The sequence below is a fragment of the Sipha flava genome, unplaced genomic scaffold (genome assembly GCF_003268045.1).
Source record: "Sipha flava isolate LNK unplaced genomic scaffold, YSA_version1 209_pilon_pilon, whole genome shotgun sequence".
NCBI lineage: Eukaryota > Metazoa > Arthropoda > Insecta > Hemiptera > Aphididae > Sipha > Sipha flava.
In genome coordinates this window covers 112,325-135,316 of record NW_020272821.1, presented here as the reverse complement: position 1 = coordinate 135,316, position 22,992 = coordinate 112,325, and the positions used below count along the sequence as shown (strand labels likewise).

Sequence of the window (22,992 nt, the reverse complement as noted above, 5' to 3'; positions counted from 1 at the left end):
ACCGCGACCGCGAGGACGACGCCGGTGACGTCGGCGGCCACGGAGGGCGTGGCGGCGAGCGCGTCCGACGGCCTCGCCGGCCTCGCGGGCCACGTGCTCCACGGGCTGGCGGACGACGTGCGGCTGCTCGGGTACGCGGTCAAGTGCGCGGCCATGTGCTTCATCGTGGTGGCCGCGCTGTTCGGCAACCTGCTGGTCATGGTGAGCGTGATGCAGCACCGCAAGCTGCGCGTCATCACCAACTACTTCGTCGTGTCGCTGGCGCTGGCCGACATGCTGGTCGCCATATTCGCCATGTGCTTCAACGCCAGCTTCGAGGTGACCGGCCGCTGGCTGTTCGGCCGGTTCATGTGCGACGTGTGGAACTCGATGGACGTGTACTTCTCCACCGTGTCCATACTGCACCTGTGCTGCATCAGCGTGGACCGGTACTACGCGATCGTGCAGCCGCTGGACTACCCGCTGATCATGACCAAGGCGCGCACCGTGGTCATGCTCGCGTCCGTCTGGGTGTCGCCCGTGCTCATATCGTTCGCGCCCATATTCGCCGGCTGGTACACCACGGACGAGCACGTCAAGGACCGGGCGCGCAACCCGCACGTGTGCACGTTCGTCGTCAACAAGAAGTACGCGGTCGTCTCGTCCAGCGTGTCGTTCTGGGTGCCGGGCGTCATCATGCTGTTCACGTACTACCGCATCTACCAGGAGGCCGACCGACAGGAACGGATGCTATACAGGTACACTGCTGCGCGTCAACCCCGTTACGGCCGTTCGAACGTTGTAGTCGACGACACGAACGCTTACCACCCCCTCACCCTCGCCCCCGACAAGTCATGTTGGACGCGGGTGCGGTTATCGCGTATACGGTTGAAAACGAAAGCAATACAACGTCTCCGGCGGCCGTTACCGACCGCCATAAAAAACCGTTTGCCTCGGACACGGACGGAGAAAGAAAAAAAAAAAAAACTATTATTTATGTATCCATGCGCGATGCGCGTGTAAGACGCTAAGACCGATTTCGAAACGCGCGAAAATCGTTTAACTTTAATCAAACTTCGCGTTCACCAAACTTAGAACTGTTCTAAAACACCTCCGAATCGCATCGTTTGTATCGTATATCACGGGTGATTTCGAAAAAACTATTTTATCTCGAAAACGAATCACCAAATACCTGTTGCCATCAGTGGGCTATATAATATCTACACGTGGTGAGTACGTACAATTACATAGATTCGATAACATCATCTGTTCGAGTAAACCTTATCCGTACACTACACGAACCTGATTTTCGTTCTTTCCCGTTTCATAAACATCAAACGTATTACGCATTATTATTTGTACGTGAAAATGATGTCCGTTAAACGTATAGAATAGCTCATTTTGTGCGTGGATTCGTTGTTGGTTTCTTGCAAAGTCGTCCGTCAAGGAACGCCGAAAAACAACAACTGCTACGCTACGTATTTTAATTCGCAACGAGCAACTACGGCAAGTGATGTTGTTGCTATTTTTCGGCAGCAATTTCAATCGTTTTATTTTTATGATGATTTCGTACTTTCTCGTAAATGTTTGTAAAAATAAATTGCGTTTGATTTCATGAAATCTAACGTTTAATCGGCGGTTAAATATTAAAGAAAACTACATTACATAGTATACGGGTGTAGGGAATCTCGTGAATAAATTCTTTACGGGTCACTTCACCGAAAAAAGACCGCAACTAGTTGTTCCGTAAAAATACGAGGTTGCTCAAATTTCCTATAACGTATTACCCCATACGTACATATATTTACATAAATAAACATTTAAATACGTAGTCTCAGAAAGTTTAAACTGATGAGAAAATAAATAAAGCAGAAACTTTTGGTTTTTATCATTTTTCCCGAAACGCGTTCGGGGAAAAAAAAATGTGTACGACTGCATAGTTCCCTCATTCATACCGTTATTGAAAAAAGCAAGTGAAAATACAAAAAATACGTTTACTTTTTTACACGTCGGGGCGTTAACGTTTTTATATTCCGAACGGCATTGTTGGATATGTTATTATTATGTTTTTGTATTTTCGAAATACAACGTTTAATAATGTTTGGTTATTTTCAAAAAGTACCTATCAACGAGCGTATATAAACATTTAAGTAGATGTATTCATCTCATTTCTCGTTTAACATAATTACGTTGCGTCGTTGTAAATCTCGCGGCAATATTGACGGTTGTTTAAAACGTTTACACGCGGGACCTGATAAAAATGTTAATGTCAACGCAGACGATTCCGGGTTTTTCATCGATCATGCAACACCCATTACCGAAACGTTATAGCTACTAACAACTGAATACGTACGCTGGCGGCAACATTTTACAGTAAATAATAATGCAACGGGATCGGATAAACAGGTATTAACAATTCAAGTGTATAACCGTCGCTCCAGTTTGTTTGGTTTTACATTATTTATTTTAAATTATTTATTTATTTGCACCTACGTACCACCCGAAACGTAATGGTACTTTATTTCGATAACAAATTAAGTGCTTTGAATTTTTGCAAACGGTCATTCAAAACCATGAGAACAAATGAACAAAATACACAGTAGGTCTACTGTACGCTGTCAGGCGACTTTTGGACCGTATACCTTTCGCTGGTTCACAATCGTCTGCATGCATGATATGCACGATCCATCGTTGTTCTCAAATGAGAACAGATGTAAAACAACAAACAAAAAAAAATTAATAACGTGCCGCAACACCATATGAATTCCATCATCTCGTCGAACGCTTTATTTCGCATGTTTAAATGATATTTTTATTTTGATAAGCCCGTAAACCGTACGGGCAGAAAAAATCGATTCAAAAATGCAACCGAACTTTTATTTAAAATAAACAACTAGAAAAGTAATTATAGATACATTCAAAGGTAAAACTAGGATTGTGTTTTCGGGTTTTTTTTTTTACTATCACTTTAATATATTATTCTTATTTTTTATTTTGTTTATGTACCACTATTATGTGGGGGTAAATAAATATTTGGAGGCTGAGCTCCCTTATGTCCCCAGCTAATTGCGTCTAAGAAATATATATTTTTATTAACTTTAGCAAATCATATTTAACCGTTGTGTATCTATAACCATTTTGATCCTAGACCTGTGTAGTATAAAATATACAGTGTATACAATAAGTGATATCACCATAAAATTAAAATGTATAGTAAGTCAATCAGTTTTTAAAAGGTTTTCAAAATAATTTCATAAATCTTATATCATAGCAGTATAGCATTTAAGTATGTCTTAAATGTTTTAAAAGTTATGTACAGTGTTTTGTTTTAATTCAGTATTTTAGTTTTACGGGACTGAAATCAATTTAATTAAATTATTTTTGCAATAAAAATCACGACTTTATGTTCCTATTAAATATATAATATTATATTTAGATTTTAAAAATAAAGAATATAATTATTTGAAATAAAATGATTAAACCGTCCAGATTTTTCAATTTATAACACAAATAAAAATATATGTGTATTTCATATTTGTTTTACTCATAAAACGTATTAAATAAATTCGAGAAAACCAATTGCCCTTTCCCACGAATTGAAAAAGAATAAAGAAATAAAGAAAAAAAAAATTATAAAACCTAAAATTTTATACTTTTTCGATATCATATAACAAATATGAGTCTTAATTTATATGTATAATTACATTTTAATTTCTATAATAAACATATCAAATTACTATAAGAAAAAAAAAAACGCCGACAGTTAACTTTTAATTTAATATAGATGACTATTTTGATAGCATTTTTCTTAGCCATAATATTCTAATAAATCACAAATAATTTAGCGGTAGTTTTAAGTTATTTCGTAAGCAAATATATCTTTAAAAATATATATGAATTTGTATTTCCTTATAATCAAACACTACCATGATAAATTCGGGTATTTTAAGATATTTTATATATTAAATAAGCTGTTGTTTTGGAGAATGGAAACAATGTTCAGATGCTTCGAAATTGAATATACATAGTCATAAGACCCTTGGCTAATGAAAACCAAAAGTTATCCGTAGCATCAACGTAAAGGTTTAGCCACAAATGTTATTTTAGTTCCAGGGTCAGTCAACTATACTACTGAATGTATTAATTATTCTTGGACGGTTTCCATTAAGAAGAACAAATTGCGTTTGTAAATAGACTACTCATATTTAAGATACATGGAATACGATAATATTTACCATTCTCTGAATTATGATTATTTTGATGATAAATCGAATTTCCTTTTTTTTAAAAAAAACTATTATTGTATGATTCTACAATTATACATTTCTTAAAATTAAAAATATATAATGTGCAACTTGCAATAAAATAATATTGATAATTACAAATAAATAATCAATAATTCATCAACCAATAGAAACTCACATAAAACCAATCTATAAATATCTATAATAAATTAAATAAAAATTATTTTTACATATCAAAAATGTATTACATTTTAATATATTCCATTAGTCTATAAATTTAGTAGTATTTTATTTACATTTACTTTAATAAATATCAGTGTTCGGAACGTTCACATAAAAATTCAGTGAATAAAAAAAAAACTCGTTCACGTTCATGTTCTTTTTTTTGGAAACACGTTCACGTTCAAGTTCTTTAAAAAAAATAAACACGTTCATTTAAATTATTTATTTTTTATTTATGAATCACCAACCAGCATTTTTTGTACATGAGACCTTTACAAAATGTTTTAGGTATATTTTACTTTATGTTTAAACCCTATTTTTAAACATACAATCAATAATCATTATTAATTCATATATTTTTAAAGTGATAAATAAATATATAAATAAACACCCCAAAAATCGTTAAAATTCATTAAAAACAAAAACGTCAAGTTCTACTTGAAGAAAAAGAGTGACGTTCTTGTATCGATCACAAGATTTGTACATGAACATGTGAACGTGCGTTCACGAAAGATGTTCTTTCCAAAACAAAACTTGAAAATTACTAACACTAAATCGTATTATAACTATTCTAATATTTTACTTGTAATTATCGAGCTATAATTGTACAATACAGATAGTTCAATACAAAAAAAAAAAAGACTAAAAATAACAAAACAAATAATACTCATAAATGTATACCTAAAATTTTATTTCAATATCCACTTACATATATCAAGTTTAATATTATTAACATACTGTTTTATTCATAAATTCAGCCGATATTTATATACATTTGTTTATACAATACAATTATTAGTGAGCATACAAGTGTATAAACAATGTGTGAAATGTAATAAACTTTTGTTTAATCAATATACTATAATTCTATTAATCCAAGTTCTATCACTCTTGCCTACAACAATCAACATGTAATACAGTTTATAATCCAATAAACTACTTTAGTAGTTAATGAAATTATCCATACTTCGAGATTTGGATATAAATTATCCTTCATATTTTAAAGTAAACCTTACATACCTAGTTTTATTTGCAAATAAAAACTCATAGCTAAAATTAAAAAACCTATGATTTAATTTTATCATAAAAAAAATAAAATACAGCATTTTTAACGATTATATTAATACATATCCTTGTTCCTTTCCTCTTTTAACCACAAAAACTTATTTTGGTGAACTTATGATTATTTATCTTGCCTCTTATTACAGTTATAGTTTTTGCAAAAAAAAAAAATATATAAATATATATATATATAGGTACAAAAATAATAAAATAACAGTAAACATTTCCGTCCCGGTTTAAGTAATTATTATTGCTTGCATACACATTGGTGACATCCAATGAAAGATAAGTTTTTAGTGGCTTCGGGAACCACTCCGAGGCTCAATCTTATCTCGGACTTGGAGCGGTAACTATTCGAATTTTACATGTCCGGGACACCCAGTGTAATTAACGAACAGATTAATCACCTAGTAGGTTCGTCGGAGCGAATAGATCCCTTTAACTACATTGGGCTGTGGAAATAAAATAGCACTCTAGCCAATTATTCGTGCTATAAAGTGCTCTATATATAAATTTCAATATTTTGTCCTTCTAGTAAAATTATTTCTTTTAATATGTCTATTCAATAAATAACGGTTTTTTTTATAAAATGTAAATAATGAACTAGATCTCAAACTTATTCCATGAACACAAACAATTCCGCAAATGTATTACGCAAGTACAACACAGAACAGTGGGATTATTTGATATTCCATATTAATCTTTACTCTATACGACTTTACAACGTTGTGTAGTTTCGGTAAATGTAATGTATTTATATATTTTAAAAATAATCATCATTATATATTGGGATTTTGAGTAAACAACGTTTTGCTTTATAAATTTATCTTTTAATTTCCTTGTTATGGATCTCAATTTAAAATATATTTTAACGACTTAAGTGACATGAATATTCTATTGTAAATTTATAATATTTTTTTTATTTTTATATTTTCATCATATATAAAAGAATAAGCTCAAATTTTAACGTATATTCTAATATTATACAGTTAATTTATAAGGTATTAAATATATACATTTATTTAAATATTTTTGTTGAATATCACCAATGAATCTATTCAATTATTGTTCATTTTTCTTTTGCAGGCATATAATAATTGTTTTTGAACGAGAATGGATGAGTTAATTGTTTTTTTTTTTTTTTTTTTTTTTTTTTTAATTATACTTGAAAATGAATGTAGATAGAAAACGAGGTAAAATGGATGGACGAAATTGGTAGTAACATGAATAGCTGGTGTTTGTGAGTGAGAGATGGCATACCAGCGCGTGTGAAAGTGAAGGACGAAGGTGGCCAACTCTATACATATATATAGTTGAGCAAAAATGAAAGGGTAAAAGAGAAGAAGATATTTGAAAAGAAAAAAAACCACTGAAAAAAGTCTATTAATACTGTCCATTTTTAGTGAATCATTTATTACATGCAGACCACTATATAATATTTCAATATTATACCAACGAAGATTTATTGTAATAAATGTAAATGGTTTCCTAATTAATTTTTATCTATATTATTTTATTAATAATTAATTATCATTAAGACTTTTGATCATTTTAATTCACTAATAATGTAAAAATCATAATGTATTGTACAGAAATAAAACAAAACCTTAAGAAGTACATCCCATCCGTTTTCCCATAAAATATCTTACTACTTCATGGTAAATCTAGTATTATATGAATAAAAACACTATTAGAATAATTTAAATAGTCATATGAATTCATTAAAAATAAAAATAAAACAATATATATTTTTTTTTTTTTTTGACTTTATCAAATTCTGTTCAACGTGCTCATTGAGGAAACTAAGAAATACAAAAATACATTCTGTATTTGAATAAAATGCAATTTACAATCTATATCATGATGCTAATATAAATGTAACGATTACATTCTTATTAGTTACCTAATTAGTTATATTATATTATCATAAACACTATAGCATACTTATATTTTAAACATCTAATATGATACTATCAAATATAACACAAGCATTTAAATGTACAAAACACTGAGGTATTCAAAAACAACTTTAAAGTTAATTTCAAAATGTATCCAAAGTTCGTTTTAAAATATGGATTACCAATTATTTCTCGTTATTTTGATAATATGCTCGATGAAATTAATCAATACATTTTAATTTTGCTTGGTAATAATTATTATCATTATATTGAAATAAAATATTGAAGTGAAAATGTGCATTCATAACTATAAATCATAATAAAAAGATGATTAAAATGATATATATTACAATAATGAAGGAAAACAAAAACATGTCAATTATTTTTGTAACTTATATCTTTTATCATTTAACATTTAAATAATTATATTGTTAAAATGATTTTTTTTATATTTTTATTTATATTTTCAAGTTATTTATAAGGAATAAGATAATTATAATTCCAATTATTATTTTATTGTGACAAACCGAATATTAATAAAAAAATATTGTAAATATGTAGAAGATTTTAAATCAAACAATATTAACAAATTAAATACATTTTTTAATTTATTTTATTGTTTCTTGCTGAGCGAAGCGATAGTTTTAGTATTAGTTTGGACCTTTTACAAATAAATTCAAAATTTTCAGTCTTATATACATAACTTATTTTATTAAAAAAGGATGTCAAAATTCAAAATGAAATTTGACAGTGAAAAACATACCCATATGAAAGTTACTTGGATAACCGACCGTTGAACTTAATGTTCATTATAACTGGAATGCTTTAGCATATGTCTATACTAAATTATTTGACTTTTTATATAGTTGTTTTGAGGAATTTTCTATTTTGCGTTTTTTGAGAATATTAGTAGTTTTTATTATTGCATTCTTAGATTATATTTGGCATTATATATTTGAAAAAATACTTAATAACATAGTCATCTAGATTTATGCACATTTTTATAAATAATTACGTCTCAAAGAGGATGTTTTTTAATTATTTTCTTTTTATTACTATTTTAAAATAAAATGTTTAACATTAGTAAATTATTTACAAGTCAACTTTTAATTACTTTTAAACTACCGAATCTATATTTAACATGTATATTACTTGAATGGTTATGTTACTTTCTGTAACTTATGTTGGTATGTTCTTTACAAATATATAAATATATATGTGTGTGTGTACAATAAATATAATAATACTATAAATAATAAACCGATAAATTCCTACTGATTGTAGAACCCACTACTTATTAAACATAAGTTAAACATGATATGATCCACAATTTCCTAATTCATTATGATTTAAATTTTTTTAAACTTAACTAAATCTACTTCGTTCAACATTTAATAAATTCTTATCAACTATTAAATTTTTACAAGTACCAAAACTTAAATAATAATTCCTTTAACTATATCTATAATATAATGAATTGCTAAAATGTTGTTCATCTAACTACTCAATAAGAGAACATAATATAAACCATTTATTTATTTCCTTTCGATAAATGTATATTCTAGAGTTTTTAATAAAAATTAATTACAAACGTCAGCAAATTTATGAATCCCTCTTGTCAACATTAATTATTGTTAACTATGTAATATACCACACATATTGCTTTAAAATGAAAATATTTTTATCCATTTCAATTTTTTCACTAATTCTCATAAAAATAGTGATTTTATTGAACTTTTAATGAATGAATAGAATATACGAGAATAGAATGAATAAAAAAAATTGTAGACTAGAATTCCACGGGACAAACATATGAATGAACACGTATAGCATGACATTTAATTTTAAAATGACATTTTAATCAATTGATAAAAGAATGAGAAATATAAGATTGTTTGAGTTCATTTAGATTTTTGTCTTTTGAAATTATATATGATGATATAATGGAAAATGTCAAGAACCTTGCTTTTTACTATTTTCCTATTTTTATCTCTTGTTTTTAGCATAATTATAACGGTGAGAACACTACAACTCATCTAAATTTTGCAATAACAGTTGGATTTGTATAACACATAACATACATACAAAATACCTTTCTTCTTCTCCCTACTCCTCTATTTTACTGTTTTCTCTAATTTTTACCTTTGCAGACTAAAATATGTAGGCAAAATATGTTTATTACCTATGCTTATATATATTTTATAAATTAAATAATTTTAACGATTAGTTTATTAATTTTTTTATTATTTAACACAAATAATGTGTTAATACTAGAACAATAATTGATTCTATTGCACAAAAAATATTTGATGTCATGTAGATACAACTGATCAATGAGAATCATTTAAACTGATTCAACTGATGTTTTCATTGCAATAATTAATCAACAAATTCTTGATTAGCTATGGTATTGTCTATTGTGTAAAGTAATTAGTGATTTTATACAAATACAACGACAAACGTAAGATTTCTTATATTTAACTCCACTACACGATATAACAAAATTAAGTCTTTCATTTTCAAAGCATTTGGATTTAGATTTATGTTTAATTATAAACTTATACAGTTTAATTAAAAATATATAATTAGGATCAAGAAATGTATTAATACCTAATTTATATATTATTACATTTTGTTGACAAATATTAAACTTATAAGCTCATAATTCAAACACGCCAACATCATACTAGTAATAGGAATTAATTAACTATAAATAGTAAAATTATGTAGTATGATGACCACAAGAATTTAATTTTATACGAACTATTTTCTATGGTCATTCATTTATTTGATAATAAATCGATAATATGTCATAAATGAGTAAGAAAAAATTATTAAACTATTAAGCCATTAAGTTTTCAAATTCTAAATATCAAATATAAATTATTTGATTTCAAGATCATTATCAGCCTTCAAATCGATTCAGATGTCACACACTGTTCGATCTTTTCAATAGTTTTCATGTAAAAAAAACTACGTGACATCGATTAAATTTAGATAATCTAATTTAACCTTTCAAAAGTAGTAATAACAGAAAAATACCGATTAAAACCAAATATATATGTACCTATCGTACGCGAGAAGTCTGAGAAAAATATTTTCAGTGAAGTTAAGCAAATAAAATCGTTAGAAAAATATTGAAATAAAATAGTGGCACTAGGTATATATATTCCTCAACAATATCATTTTCTTTCGGAGAAACAAAGTATAGGAACAATTTTGTTATTTCGAATCATTTTCCCACGAGTGATTTAAAAATAAACGACATCCATGATTTCAGATAGTTATTATTCCGATGAAAAATACATTTCTTTTAAAAAGAAGTAAATAATAGTCTATGTATATTCAATGCTTTAAACAAGTACTTCAAATATAATCACTACTCGACTTTTTTGCACCAATGAAACCTATGCAATAAACCAAAGACACTAAATTGAGCCCTAGTCTTACTATATATCCCAACATATTATGATACGGAGTAGATCCACTGAAAAAAAAAAATTGATGATAATAACTCAAGTTTACATCGAGTCGAGTCTCTGTTCGGTTGTAAATAATAATAGCCCACGATACTTTTTGAATCCCGGTCATTCATCACGCTGCATTACACTACACTAATTTCATCTAAAATATTGATGTTCGAAAACATTTTTCTCTACTCGGTTTTTCAAGGCTTTACTTGAAAGAATTGTGCTCAACTGCAGTTAAAAAATATATATATATACCTGCCTATGAGAATATTTTCTTTGAAACTTGTGAACAGGATTTTTTTTTTTCATGTTTAGATGTTCATAATTAATCACTAATAATTTGAAAGTTTTACTTGAAGTTAAAAGTATTTTGTAGTTAAAAATAAAAAACAAAAATCAGTCAAATAATAAAAAACTAACTAAACTTTTTGCATAAATTAAAATAGATATATTCATACATAGAAAAAGCCTTTAAAATATTTAATAATAATAAAAAACCAATATATAAATATAATTTAAGCAACGGTGCAACTGACACGCATTATATATGGTAACTGTTTAACCTTTTACTCGTATAATGAGCTCACTCCTTAAAACTTCACCTGCAACCACGTTAGAATCATTTTACAACCAATCCTAAGGTGTGTTACCTTGATAGACATATATTTTTGTATACATTTAATGGGCACTAGAAAATAATTGAGCATATAATTTCATAACCGCGTGATAAATCAGTGAAAGAAATCCCAGGCCTTTTTTTTGTTGTAAGTATATCAAAATTGTATTAGAGACAAATAATAATATCATTTCGCGTTAGTATTCTGTTAACATTGGTGAACTATTTAGCAAACATATTGATAGGACTATAATGTTATCTAAATGAGTTTTAAAAACTGAAGTCATGTTTCAAATTGATTATCCAAACTCATTTAATTTCTTAATACTGTCATTACTGCAACAATGATAATCTCAAGAAATAACTTTTTCTGCACTCGAAATTGTTTAAGTGTTCATTTTATTTGGGGGTTTTTAATACATAAAAGGTATTTCTAATGAACGGTATTACTTAAAGTTTACAATCTTTGTCGTAATTTGATAAAGTATACTTAGTATTCATATTTTCGGTTTCAACAATGTTTAAATATATTTTTTTTTAATATATAAATTAGACTATCGCATTGCAATACTACTCATAATCAGTGTTGGGAATAGATAATGCAAAATTTATCTAAATAAAGATGAAAGATAATAGATAAAAATAATTTAAATATCTAAATAAAGATAAAAAATAATTTCATTTTTAGATAAAAAAAAAAAGATATTTCCAAAAACTTAGTTTTTGGTCAATATTTCATATTCTAATAATATCTATAAAGACTCAATTATAATCATTATTATCAATAGGTACCTAATACATTATACACATAAAAGGTGTTTATTGTTTATTGTAGTAATATAGTGCACCATTAAGAAGTATCTATATATAATGTACAATATTAAATGATAGTTAATCACAAAAATATTACACAAAAAAAAAAGAAAAGAAAATTGCTCTGTACGTATCAGGATGAATACAGAATACATAAAAAATTATTTTAAGTTAACAATATTGTTTTTTATATATTATTAATTTGATGATTTTCATTATTCTCAAAGTAGTTACGACTTTACGGGTTCCAAGAGTGAAGTAATGCGTATAAGTTATATGTGTATACTAAAATTAAATACCTACTATATTTGGAAGTTCCATGGAAAAATAAGAAATTAAGTTTAAAAATACCAAAAATATTTTCCCGATATGAAAATACAAACAAAATGTCATACCAAGAAATAATAATTACTTATTAATAATATACGAATTATGATTATGAATACAAAATCTATATGTATAAAAGAAAGTCAGGTTATTTACGGAATTTATAATTCAAGAACAGCTGGACCGAATTTGATTATCTCTGATTTTTTGGATTCGTCTCCGTACAAGAATAAAAATAACTCTAATCTTGGCAAGAATACAGACAATTATCTAGATAAGTAAAAATTTTATCTTAGATAAGTAATTAGATAACTTGGCGTTATTTATCTAGATAAGATAAAAGATGACAAAAAATCTATCTAGATAATTTATCTAGATAAGTCCCAACATTGCTCGTAATAATTGGTATAAATACACTTCATAAATAATAACTTCAAATATAATAAAAAAAATCAAACACAATTATTTAAGGCCAATATTAAGCATAATATAACAACTATAATGTATTATAAGTTTAAATATTTACAACAATTCGAATATACACATTCACATAAATTTTAATAACTCCTATTTTTTTTTTAACTAAGCGAATTTTAATAAGGTTTTTTTTATCGATATCTACATATTTTGATATGTTAAATATAATGAACAAATATTTATTCTGTAAAATTATTACATAATTTGCAATTATCCTTGAATTATTAAATACATACTTTTAACATATTAGACTCTGGGCAAAACAATGAATATTTCAGTTGATTTTGATTTAGAAATGATATATAAAATCTGTTTTTGTGGTCGAAAAGTTGTTTAGTAATGGTTACTATAGGAAACGCTAAACAAAGTAATTTTAGCCCATGAATATTTATTAATTATTAGGTATTGTAACTACTTGGGTCACTATTGATATTGGTTAATAACTAAATACATTAATATATTTAATGGAAATGTCACAACAGAAACATATTTAATCCACATACGACTACAATTGACATATTTTTAACGATTAATACAATTTAAAATTTTACGAACACAATGACGTACAAAATTAAAAATAACAATTTAAAATTTCAAGCTCATTCAAATATAATATACTAATGAGAGTTGTTCATTGGAAGATAATTATTATTTTTCTTTTAAAAATTATCATATAATATTTTCAATATAGGTAAACCCATTTCTTTTCATTAATTGTATTTTATCATTATATAGAACTTTATTTATAGATTCTTGGATATAACAAAGATTGAGATAAATATAACTTTACATAAACCTAAAATAACTATTGATCGATTAAATAAAATTAATGGCTTAAAAATTATTATTTAAATGTTTTTAAAAAATTGTAGACATACATATCGTCGTAATTTTTATTTATACTCATATAGTAATAAAATTGTACATTTTAACTTTTAGTTCAACAAAACGTACTTTAGATCAAATGAAAAACAATTTAAATAACAAAAAAAAATCCCTTTTATGTTTATTTTTAATTTTAGTATCGTAAACTGTTTAATGTTTAATGTATTAAAATAGGTATAAGCGAAGCCTAATGGACTAAGTATGTATTTAATATGGTATAATTTATATATAGAACGTTTTACATAACATCCACATATACCCATGTATAATTTTTCAAAACTTTACAGAAAAGTCAAAGAAAGTTTTAATAATCATTATATTAAGAAGTATAACTACCTAAGAGAAAATAGTGTAAAATATCTTACTACAATTTTAAGTGTCAGTAAAGTTTTTTATTTAATTAAAAATAATTTTAAATTCAAATGAATAACTCAAGTTAATATATAATATAAGTTAAGAAAAGCGTTGTATAAATCTGAAACATTACTTACCAATAAATTATAATAACTGTATTTATTACTTGTGTAAATTTTAACATGTAACTGTTTTAAAAAATATGACCATCTAATATTATTTAACATTTCCAGAATTAAATTTCTGTATCTTAACAAAAATACACACTTCATTTTAATCTTGAATTATTCAGTCTAGAATTGTTTCAAAATTCAGTATAAGTATATTATTATTATAATATTAAAGTAAAAATTGTTATTTGCATTTTTTTTTTTTTTTATTTACCAGAAAATTTTATGACAATCATGTTTGAAACGGTATTCTATAAGTTGGTCACTAAGGCTATAAGTGTTATAATACTATATGATTCTGGTTTTTAGTTGCTCTGAGAAACTAAGTTTATCCTTTGATGTAAAATTTGATTGGAAGTAAGTCAACGTGAAGCGAACTATTTCGTACGAAATATATGGAGAATTAAAAACAAAATAATTAGTGATATTTTAACTTTAACATAAAATCATTAAGAAATATTAGATATTTGTCTGTTTTTTTTTTTACAGCATTTTTTTTTAAATTTGCCTACAGAAAAAAATTTAATTTTAAAAATCTATTTGTTTCACTCAAATTTTGAAATTATAATTCTCACAAAATTACATTCCAATAGATAATATCTATATTTTCTTAAAATTTATTTATCAAATACTAATAAAAAACTTCGAATCAAATAAATTAAAAATGAATTTACATAGCTAATAAACGATATGAAATATATGGTAAACCATACATTTCATACAACATAATACATAATTATATATTTGAAAATAAGTAATGAAAATAATTGAATAAAAATATTTATTTAAAAAATATAATAATATTATCATAATATTAATGTTAATTTTATTTATTTTTATTTTATTTTTATTTAAATATTTAAACTTTCTTCAAGTTTTATCAATTGATTAACAATCTTCAAACGTCATTCAATAATGTTTTCAATCAGTCAGCTTATACAATTGGTTTCAATAATACATTTTCGTTAATAGTAAGTAATAGTTACATAATTTAATGTTTTGACTTTTTGGTTTATTTTTGAAAAGCATTACTTCATCGTTAAAACTCAGGTGGTCACATATTTGGTTGCTAATGAGAACGAACTCAGTTTAACCAAATAACATCAACTGACAACTAAATGACTAACCATTGCCCAGTATCATGCCATAACTCATTGACTATAAATTAATAGGATTTAAATTTTGAATATATGTTAATTTACGAATATTAAAAATAAATCTTACCTAACAGGTTTTAGTTATACTCATAGTTTACTTAATATTTAGTCAGTGTAAATATCAAAAGTAATAATATAAAATTACTTGGTATTTTAGATACGAAAACTTTTCACTTTTCTGTGAAATAAGGATCGAACATAATAATATATTCCATACCAACATAAGCTATTGTCAAGAAATTGGTCCAGAAATATAATAAAATATTGATTATTACTTAATATAATATTATATCTGAGTAATTCAATCGGTGTCAATATAGATAGACACAATATGAATAATTCAACGTATTCTGAAATCAATTATTTATCATGTACACCATAACCATTTATATTGTTTTCGCTTGTTAATAATATACTAAAAATTACAATAACTCTGAATTAAGTTTTGTGAAAAAATAGTTTGAATTACCATGAACTTAAGGATATATAACAAGTTGACTATTAAACATTAAACATTTTTTCTCTTTTCACTGTACTTTCATATATATTATCTCCACATAAACGTTTTAAAAATATATTTGATAAAAGTCGAAGAATATAATGAACTGTGAAAAAATATTTTCCAATCTTAACAGCTTAATAAACTCTTTTATTCTAGTCAAAAACTCGAGCATTTATTATTTAGAATGGAATCGAAAGTATGCTTGAAGTAAAACAATTTATTATTTAATAATGCTTAAAGGTTTAAATATTTTTGTTTTAATAAAAATCTAGCGATTTACGGTTTTGAATAGAATCATAACTATGCTTGAAGTACAACCATTAATAGTTAGATACAATCATTACAAAAGTGTCAGCCTATTTTTAGTTTATTATTAAAAAATATGTCCAGATGGACAAATTATAAAATTTCATTTTTTATATCAGTTGGTTTTTACGGTTGTGGGTCTATTTTTATTTTATTATTTTCTATAGTCTAACATTAAATAACAAATCCAAGCCAAAAATCACTTAAAATATTTTATTCGATCAAATATTGAAGAACAAAAATGCTTGAAAAAATTAAATTTGTACTTTCTCCATAATTATAACGATCTAAAAAAAATCTTAAAACCACATATAGAAATACTGTTAAATGTCTTCCAGTAAACGAATGTTTAATTAAAAGAAATAAAATCAGTTTGGTTTGCGACTTAAATGTCTTTTAGAAACCAATTATTTAATGTTTAAATTTATTAATGTAACCCATGTTTTGAAAATATATACAAATATTTTGTACTCCCACAAATAATAATTATTTTAGAATTTAATTTTTATTCTACATATAATATCATAATATCTTTCAATAAACAATATGTACGTAGTTGAATAGACAAAAATGTATCTGAAACTTATTTAACTTACAAAACGAATAGTTCAAAAAAATTCCCTGTAACATTGCTATACAATTGATTTAGAATGCATTATAACTAAGTAAAATTTTAATATCAAAGAATTTTTAACAATAATATTTTATGATGGTATTTTCTATGATAATATTTTTTTTGTGGACAATGTAGTCTTAATATTTGTACCAAAAATATTCTTGATTTTTTCCATTTTCCGTTTTCACATTTATGATGTCATTTTTCACCAGAATATCTTCTTTATGTAATAAAATAATATGACTCAGTATGACTTTTCATAACTATATGTCTATATATACTATTACTTTACCTTAAAGTGACGAGTGAGTACTAACATTAATTGGGAAATTGAACTGTCACATCAGCATACATTTTAAAACATCTCTTTCATTATAAAAACTGCTCATTAAACATTCTTTAACGTTGAATTTATACACTATACATATTAACATAATTTTAATTAATATAGTATTCTCAAAAGAAGACTAAAATCCTTTTTAAATTACAAATAAAATAGCTACAATAACTTATAACACTTTCATAATACTATTACACTTAGTTTTATTAAAATTTCTCGAAATTGAAGGGAAAAAAAATCATAGATCAACGTAATAAAATGTAATATAGAGTTTGAACTAAGTATTATATCGAACAAACTAAAACTGTATCGTAATCAATGTTGTGTCCAAATAACAAAAAACTTATATAGATACAGATAAAGATAAAAATTATTATTTTTATCTAGATAATAAAATGGATAATTTAGTTTTTTTCACATCAATGACAAAAAATTAATATTATTACTGTTTATAAGTGAATATGACTATTTGCGTTTAAATAAAATATTTTAGTCATCGTCCGAGATCTTAACTATTAAATCAAATCATTATACTCAGAATACATGCCTGTAAAACTTAATTATCTAAATATTATAATATCTACTTTCAAAGAATATTTATTATTTTATTAGTTATTAATTTTTGAAATTGCATCCTTATATTTATTCATGAAAATAAATTAGTTGTCCTATTGATTATTTAAAAATATCAATTACCTCCATAACAATAATGATCATACATAATAGTGAAAATATTTTATAATTTTCAACTAACCTAAAACACACACACACAATCACGTCATAATACTATTCAATACAAAAATAGTTCAGACATGTATAGTAATTAACAAAGGTAGTAAATAGTAAAAACCAAAAATATACTGTCATTGTAGATAAACCTTATGATAAAATATTTAGTTGAAAAATGTTGTATTATTTTTAAATATACGTTTAAAATTAATTTTTAAATATTTAAATTACTGTCCTCAGAATGGTTTTATTAATTTTGATTAAATAATAAAAATTCAAATTTGGTTGTGGATATAAAACTGTTTGCATTTAAGATCAAATTTTTCTAAAAATAAATTTATCTAGATATGTTTTTTTCAATATAAATAAACAATAGATGACTCGAATAAAATGTATCTAGATAAGATAAAATATAAGAAGTTATTATCTAGATCAGCGGTTCTCAAACTGTGATACGCGTACCATTAATGGTACGCAAACTTTATGGTACAACAAATTAGCAAACTTAAGCATTTTTCCATACAGTTTAAATAGTTAAACTTACTTAATAAATGATTTCTGTTGTACCACGTTATCACTTAAATCGTTGTTATTAAAATCAGCCAAAAAAAAAATCATCAATATTTTTACTAAGATAAAACTTATATTATGACAATAAAGAAAAAATTGATATGATGAAGATATTTCGGGGGAGGGGAATTAGAATCCTACTTATGCGTATACCATGAAGTAAACGTTTTAAAAGTTACAAAAACTGTGTAATTCAACTATCTAAGACAATTTTATTAATGCAATTACAATGCAACTACAAATAAATATGTATATTTGTTTTTATAGTTTAAGTGAAAAAGTTCATGTAAAATAATTATTTTCCACCATACAAAATTATCTTTGATTGTTTAAAATACTCTATCAAAACTGGATGTAAATACAGTTATTTCATATTCTCAAAGGCATTTATAAAAGTTATTAAATATAGTTGTTCGAAAACAAGTAATTCCCTAATTTTTTATCTTGAGAAGTTATATACTTCGAATATACTAACCAAAATATTTATGTAGATATTCGGCATTGGTTTATGTAGAATTTTTGAGGACCTGAGAGTTATTGATAATTTAGTTGGGTTGGTTATCTTCTTAACTAAGAGTCGTTTACATTTTATATAACTAAGCTTATGAATATTTTAAATTTCAATTCAGTCAAATTTTAATGATTTCAAATAAATAAATAAATTTAAAATTTATGGAAAGTAAAAAAATGCACAAACTAAGATATATTTTTAAACTTTTCTCGGTTTAATATATGATCTCGTTAATTATATAAATTAATACTTTAAAATAAATATTAAAATCTAAATAACTATGACTTTTATTATCAAATCAAATACATTTATGGTTTTTTTACTACCTATAATTTTTTTTATTATCATATCAATTCATTATGTTTAAAAATAAGGAAAAGTATTATTATTACAATTAATAATTCGGATATGACATTATAAAAATATTTTGGTTTTCGTTGCAATTTGATTTTTCACACATCGCTGTTAGAAAATTATGAAAAGTACAGGATACGTTTTAAACAATATTTTATTTTCTACCTCGGTTCACGTTAATATTATTTAAATTATTTATATATATATATATATATATATATATATATATATAGTATTTATGTTACAATAAATTACGTTAAATTTATATTAACGTTATTTTCCAATTATTAACATTAACAGATTAAAGTGAATAATTTGCAAGGATTATAACATTATTTATAGAGTACTTACGTTAATTCCAAAAAATATTTTTTAATAATGTTCATTTAACTAATTGTTTATATTGTAATATTATTTATTTTCATATGGCAAAGAACTGAGGCATTTTGAATTGCATAATAAAATTAGCCAACTACTACAAGTACATTTATTCGTCTTACACTTCATCTTACATTGACATCTTTGGTAATCTTTTGTGCTCATAAAACTACTATAGCCTGCTGTTTCTCAAAATGTTATCTCTCTTTCTCTAGAAAATTTGAGAAAAGTTTTGAGGTCAAGCAAAATTTCTTCTGTTGACCCAAGTTAAGACCTCATATTCTTGTACTGTAGAAAACCATTTTCGGGACCTAATTCATAGACTACATTTTTTATGAATTATATCGCATATAATATTGTTAAATTTCTTTTCCATTTCAAGTTCATCTATATTGAATTATATAATAATACAGTATAAACAAAATAAACACAAAATGTTCGATGTTATTATACTTACTATAATAATGGAACAAACAACGATAACATTACGATTCAACGATACCGATGGGTACCGACGTATCGTGAAACATTAACAGAAATATTATCTAGAATAGAAACAACAAACTATAATGTCCCATTACGATACTCATCGATCATGGTTGTGTAAAATACTAGTCAACACCATTACGATAACTACATTTTCCAACGTGTGTAGAAATTAACAATAATAAAACCCCAAAAACAATAAATCAATATAGTTACATGGTTGTTTGATAACTATTGTTATTCATTATAAAATATCATAAATTTTATATTAAACATAATTTACTGTAACATATACAAGTATTAAATAAGCAATTTTTATTTTAATACTCCAACAAAATTATCAGGTTCTATAACATACCACGGTAATCGTTACCAAAATACCATAGTTTCTTAGGTTCCGTGTTACCTAGTAACCATGACAAATCAATAATATTTTTATTATTTTTCAAATCGATTTTCCTCTATAAAGATAATATTGTCTACATTTAATAAATGTTGGGTTGTGAAACAAAAGTAGACAGTACAGGTTCAATTAATGGAATCTTTTATAAAATTCGTGATAAAAAAAAAAAAAAAACAATTCTAAATCTTAACTATACCTAATTACCAATACTTAAATTGCATAAAATAAATATTCTTGAAATTTATAGTATTTCTTTTTTTTTCCCTTACACGTTGTTAAAAATGCGATATTAACTTACATGTTAAAGATACTTGATTGGTCAGTATATTCTATTTTGAATGTTTCTATATGTGATGGTTTTATAATAATTTTTATAGAATTACAATGATGCTCATAAATAAATAATTTCTATTATCTAATCCATCAAACCTATATGTTTTATTCAACCTACAACTGTTCAGTAAATTTATTTTATTTTTAATCGAATTTAATCATTTTAACCGTCTACCTCGATCTTCATTTAAAATAACAACATTTTAAACTAAAACATTCCTCATAATAGTGTACTTTAAAACGAGATTTCTCAACAAATTTTCAAAATTATACTTGAAATTCGACTTATTACTAATATTATTTTATTACTATTATGACCCGATGGCTAATACTGTATATACATATATCGTATAGATACAACGAAGCTCGGAAACCCCGTCATCGACATAAATGATTAACCGTCGTCAGCCAGACGGACACAACGAGTTTCAGCTAATGAGGCTAAAACTGAACACGAAACGATTTTTTTCCTCTCCACCTAGGTCAACTCGGACAACAAAAGAAGTTGTAGCCGTGTTATTAATGGAAGGGGAAAAAAGACCCAACAATTACTCAGTGTAGAAATCAGGACGAAGGAGAAAGTAATAGCCACTATTTTCTTGTTAAAAGTTATCGATACGAAAAATATTATACAGAATAGAAAATGCTATCGAAAAGTCTCAACTATAACGAAATATTTTCCAGGTAGATAAAATTAAAAATTTTAAACACATTTTGGATCAGTCATAGTTAAAAATACTTTTTTAAGTGAAAAAAACATCTCAAATTTAGGATTTTCAAGTACAAAAAATGTGCTATTCACACGATTCACACGATAACTACCCAATTGAAAAATAATATTATTTAATAACTACTGATATTATTTATAAATACATTTTTTTGGTTAAATGTAAATTTGTATTACTAATGTTCACATAAAATTATACAGAAAAAATTATTTTCTTCTCCACAATAAATATTTACACATTGTTAAAATTAAATTTATCAAAGTGCTTGACGATAAAAGTTTTTATTAAGATAAATATTAAATACATGATTACTAAGATACTAACATTACCTACCTTTTGGGCTTATGAAATATGAAAACAAGGAAATCGTATCTGGGAAATTATATTTTAAATCATTGTACTTTTCACATGCATTAAAATATTCAATAACACCGTATATATTCATAGATTTTAATGCTCAATCAAATATTAACCATAACACTCAAAACTAAGAGAAGATAATAGAAACAATGAATTAGGAAAATAAATTATTGAATTTTAATTTTAAATAACTAGTCAATATTTCTTAAAGATGTTATTCGGGTTTTTTAAATCTTTTCAATTTACTGCACTCTACATTACTTAAAATACACGTGAAATATATTATTATTATTTAAATATGCAGTATTTCTGTAACCAAAAAAAAAAAATAAAAAAATATTCAAATAAAAAATCTATTGTCAATGAATATATCAATACATAAAATATGAGTTTTTATTAATTTAGAAATAAAACTATAGAAAATAAAAAATAATATTAATCAGGGACCATGAATAAAAAAAACCGGAGACAATACATAAGAAGGTTATAAATACGCTATATACAATTGTTTTCGCAAATATAGTATATTACTTTTTTTGTATTCTGAGAAATTTGGTGAATGTTTTAGTTTCAAAATAATATTTTTCTTCTTTTCTTTCTGTAATCAAACTTTTAGTTATAAAATCAACCTCTAAAAGTTTCCTATTAACAGTGGTGAATATAGTTTGGGGAGTTTGAAAGGACAAAGTCACTCAAAATGTT

General features: G+C 25.7%; 1 protein-coding gene across 1 annotated transcript in view; it reads left to right on the top strand.

The window, feature by feature from the left end:
• The window catches only part of LOC112682733 (octopamine receptor beta-1R-like), a gene marked incomplete at its 5' end in the record, with an annotated part of 66,379 nt that continues 43,387 nt past the window's right edge, over positions 1–22,992 (top strand). The window contains 1 exon segment of the mRNA XM_025553422.1: positions 1–737. Coding sequence (XP_025409207.1) covers positions 1–737 — 737 coding nt within the window.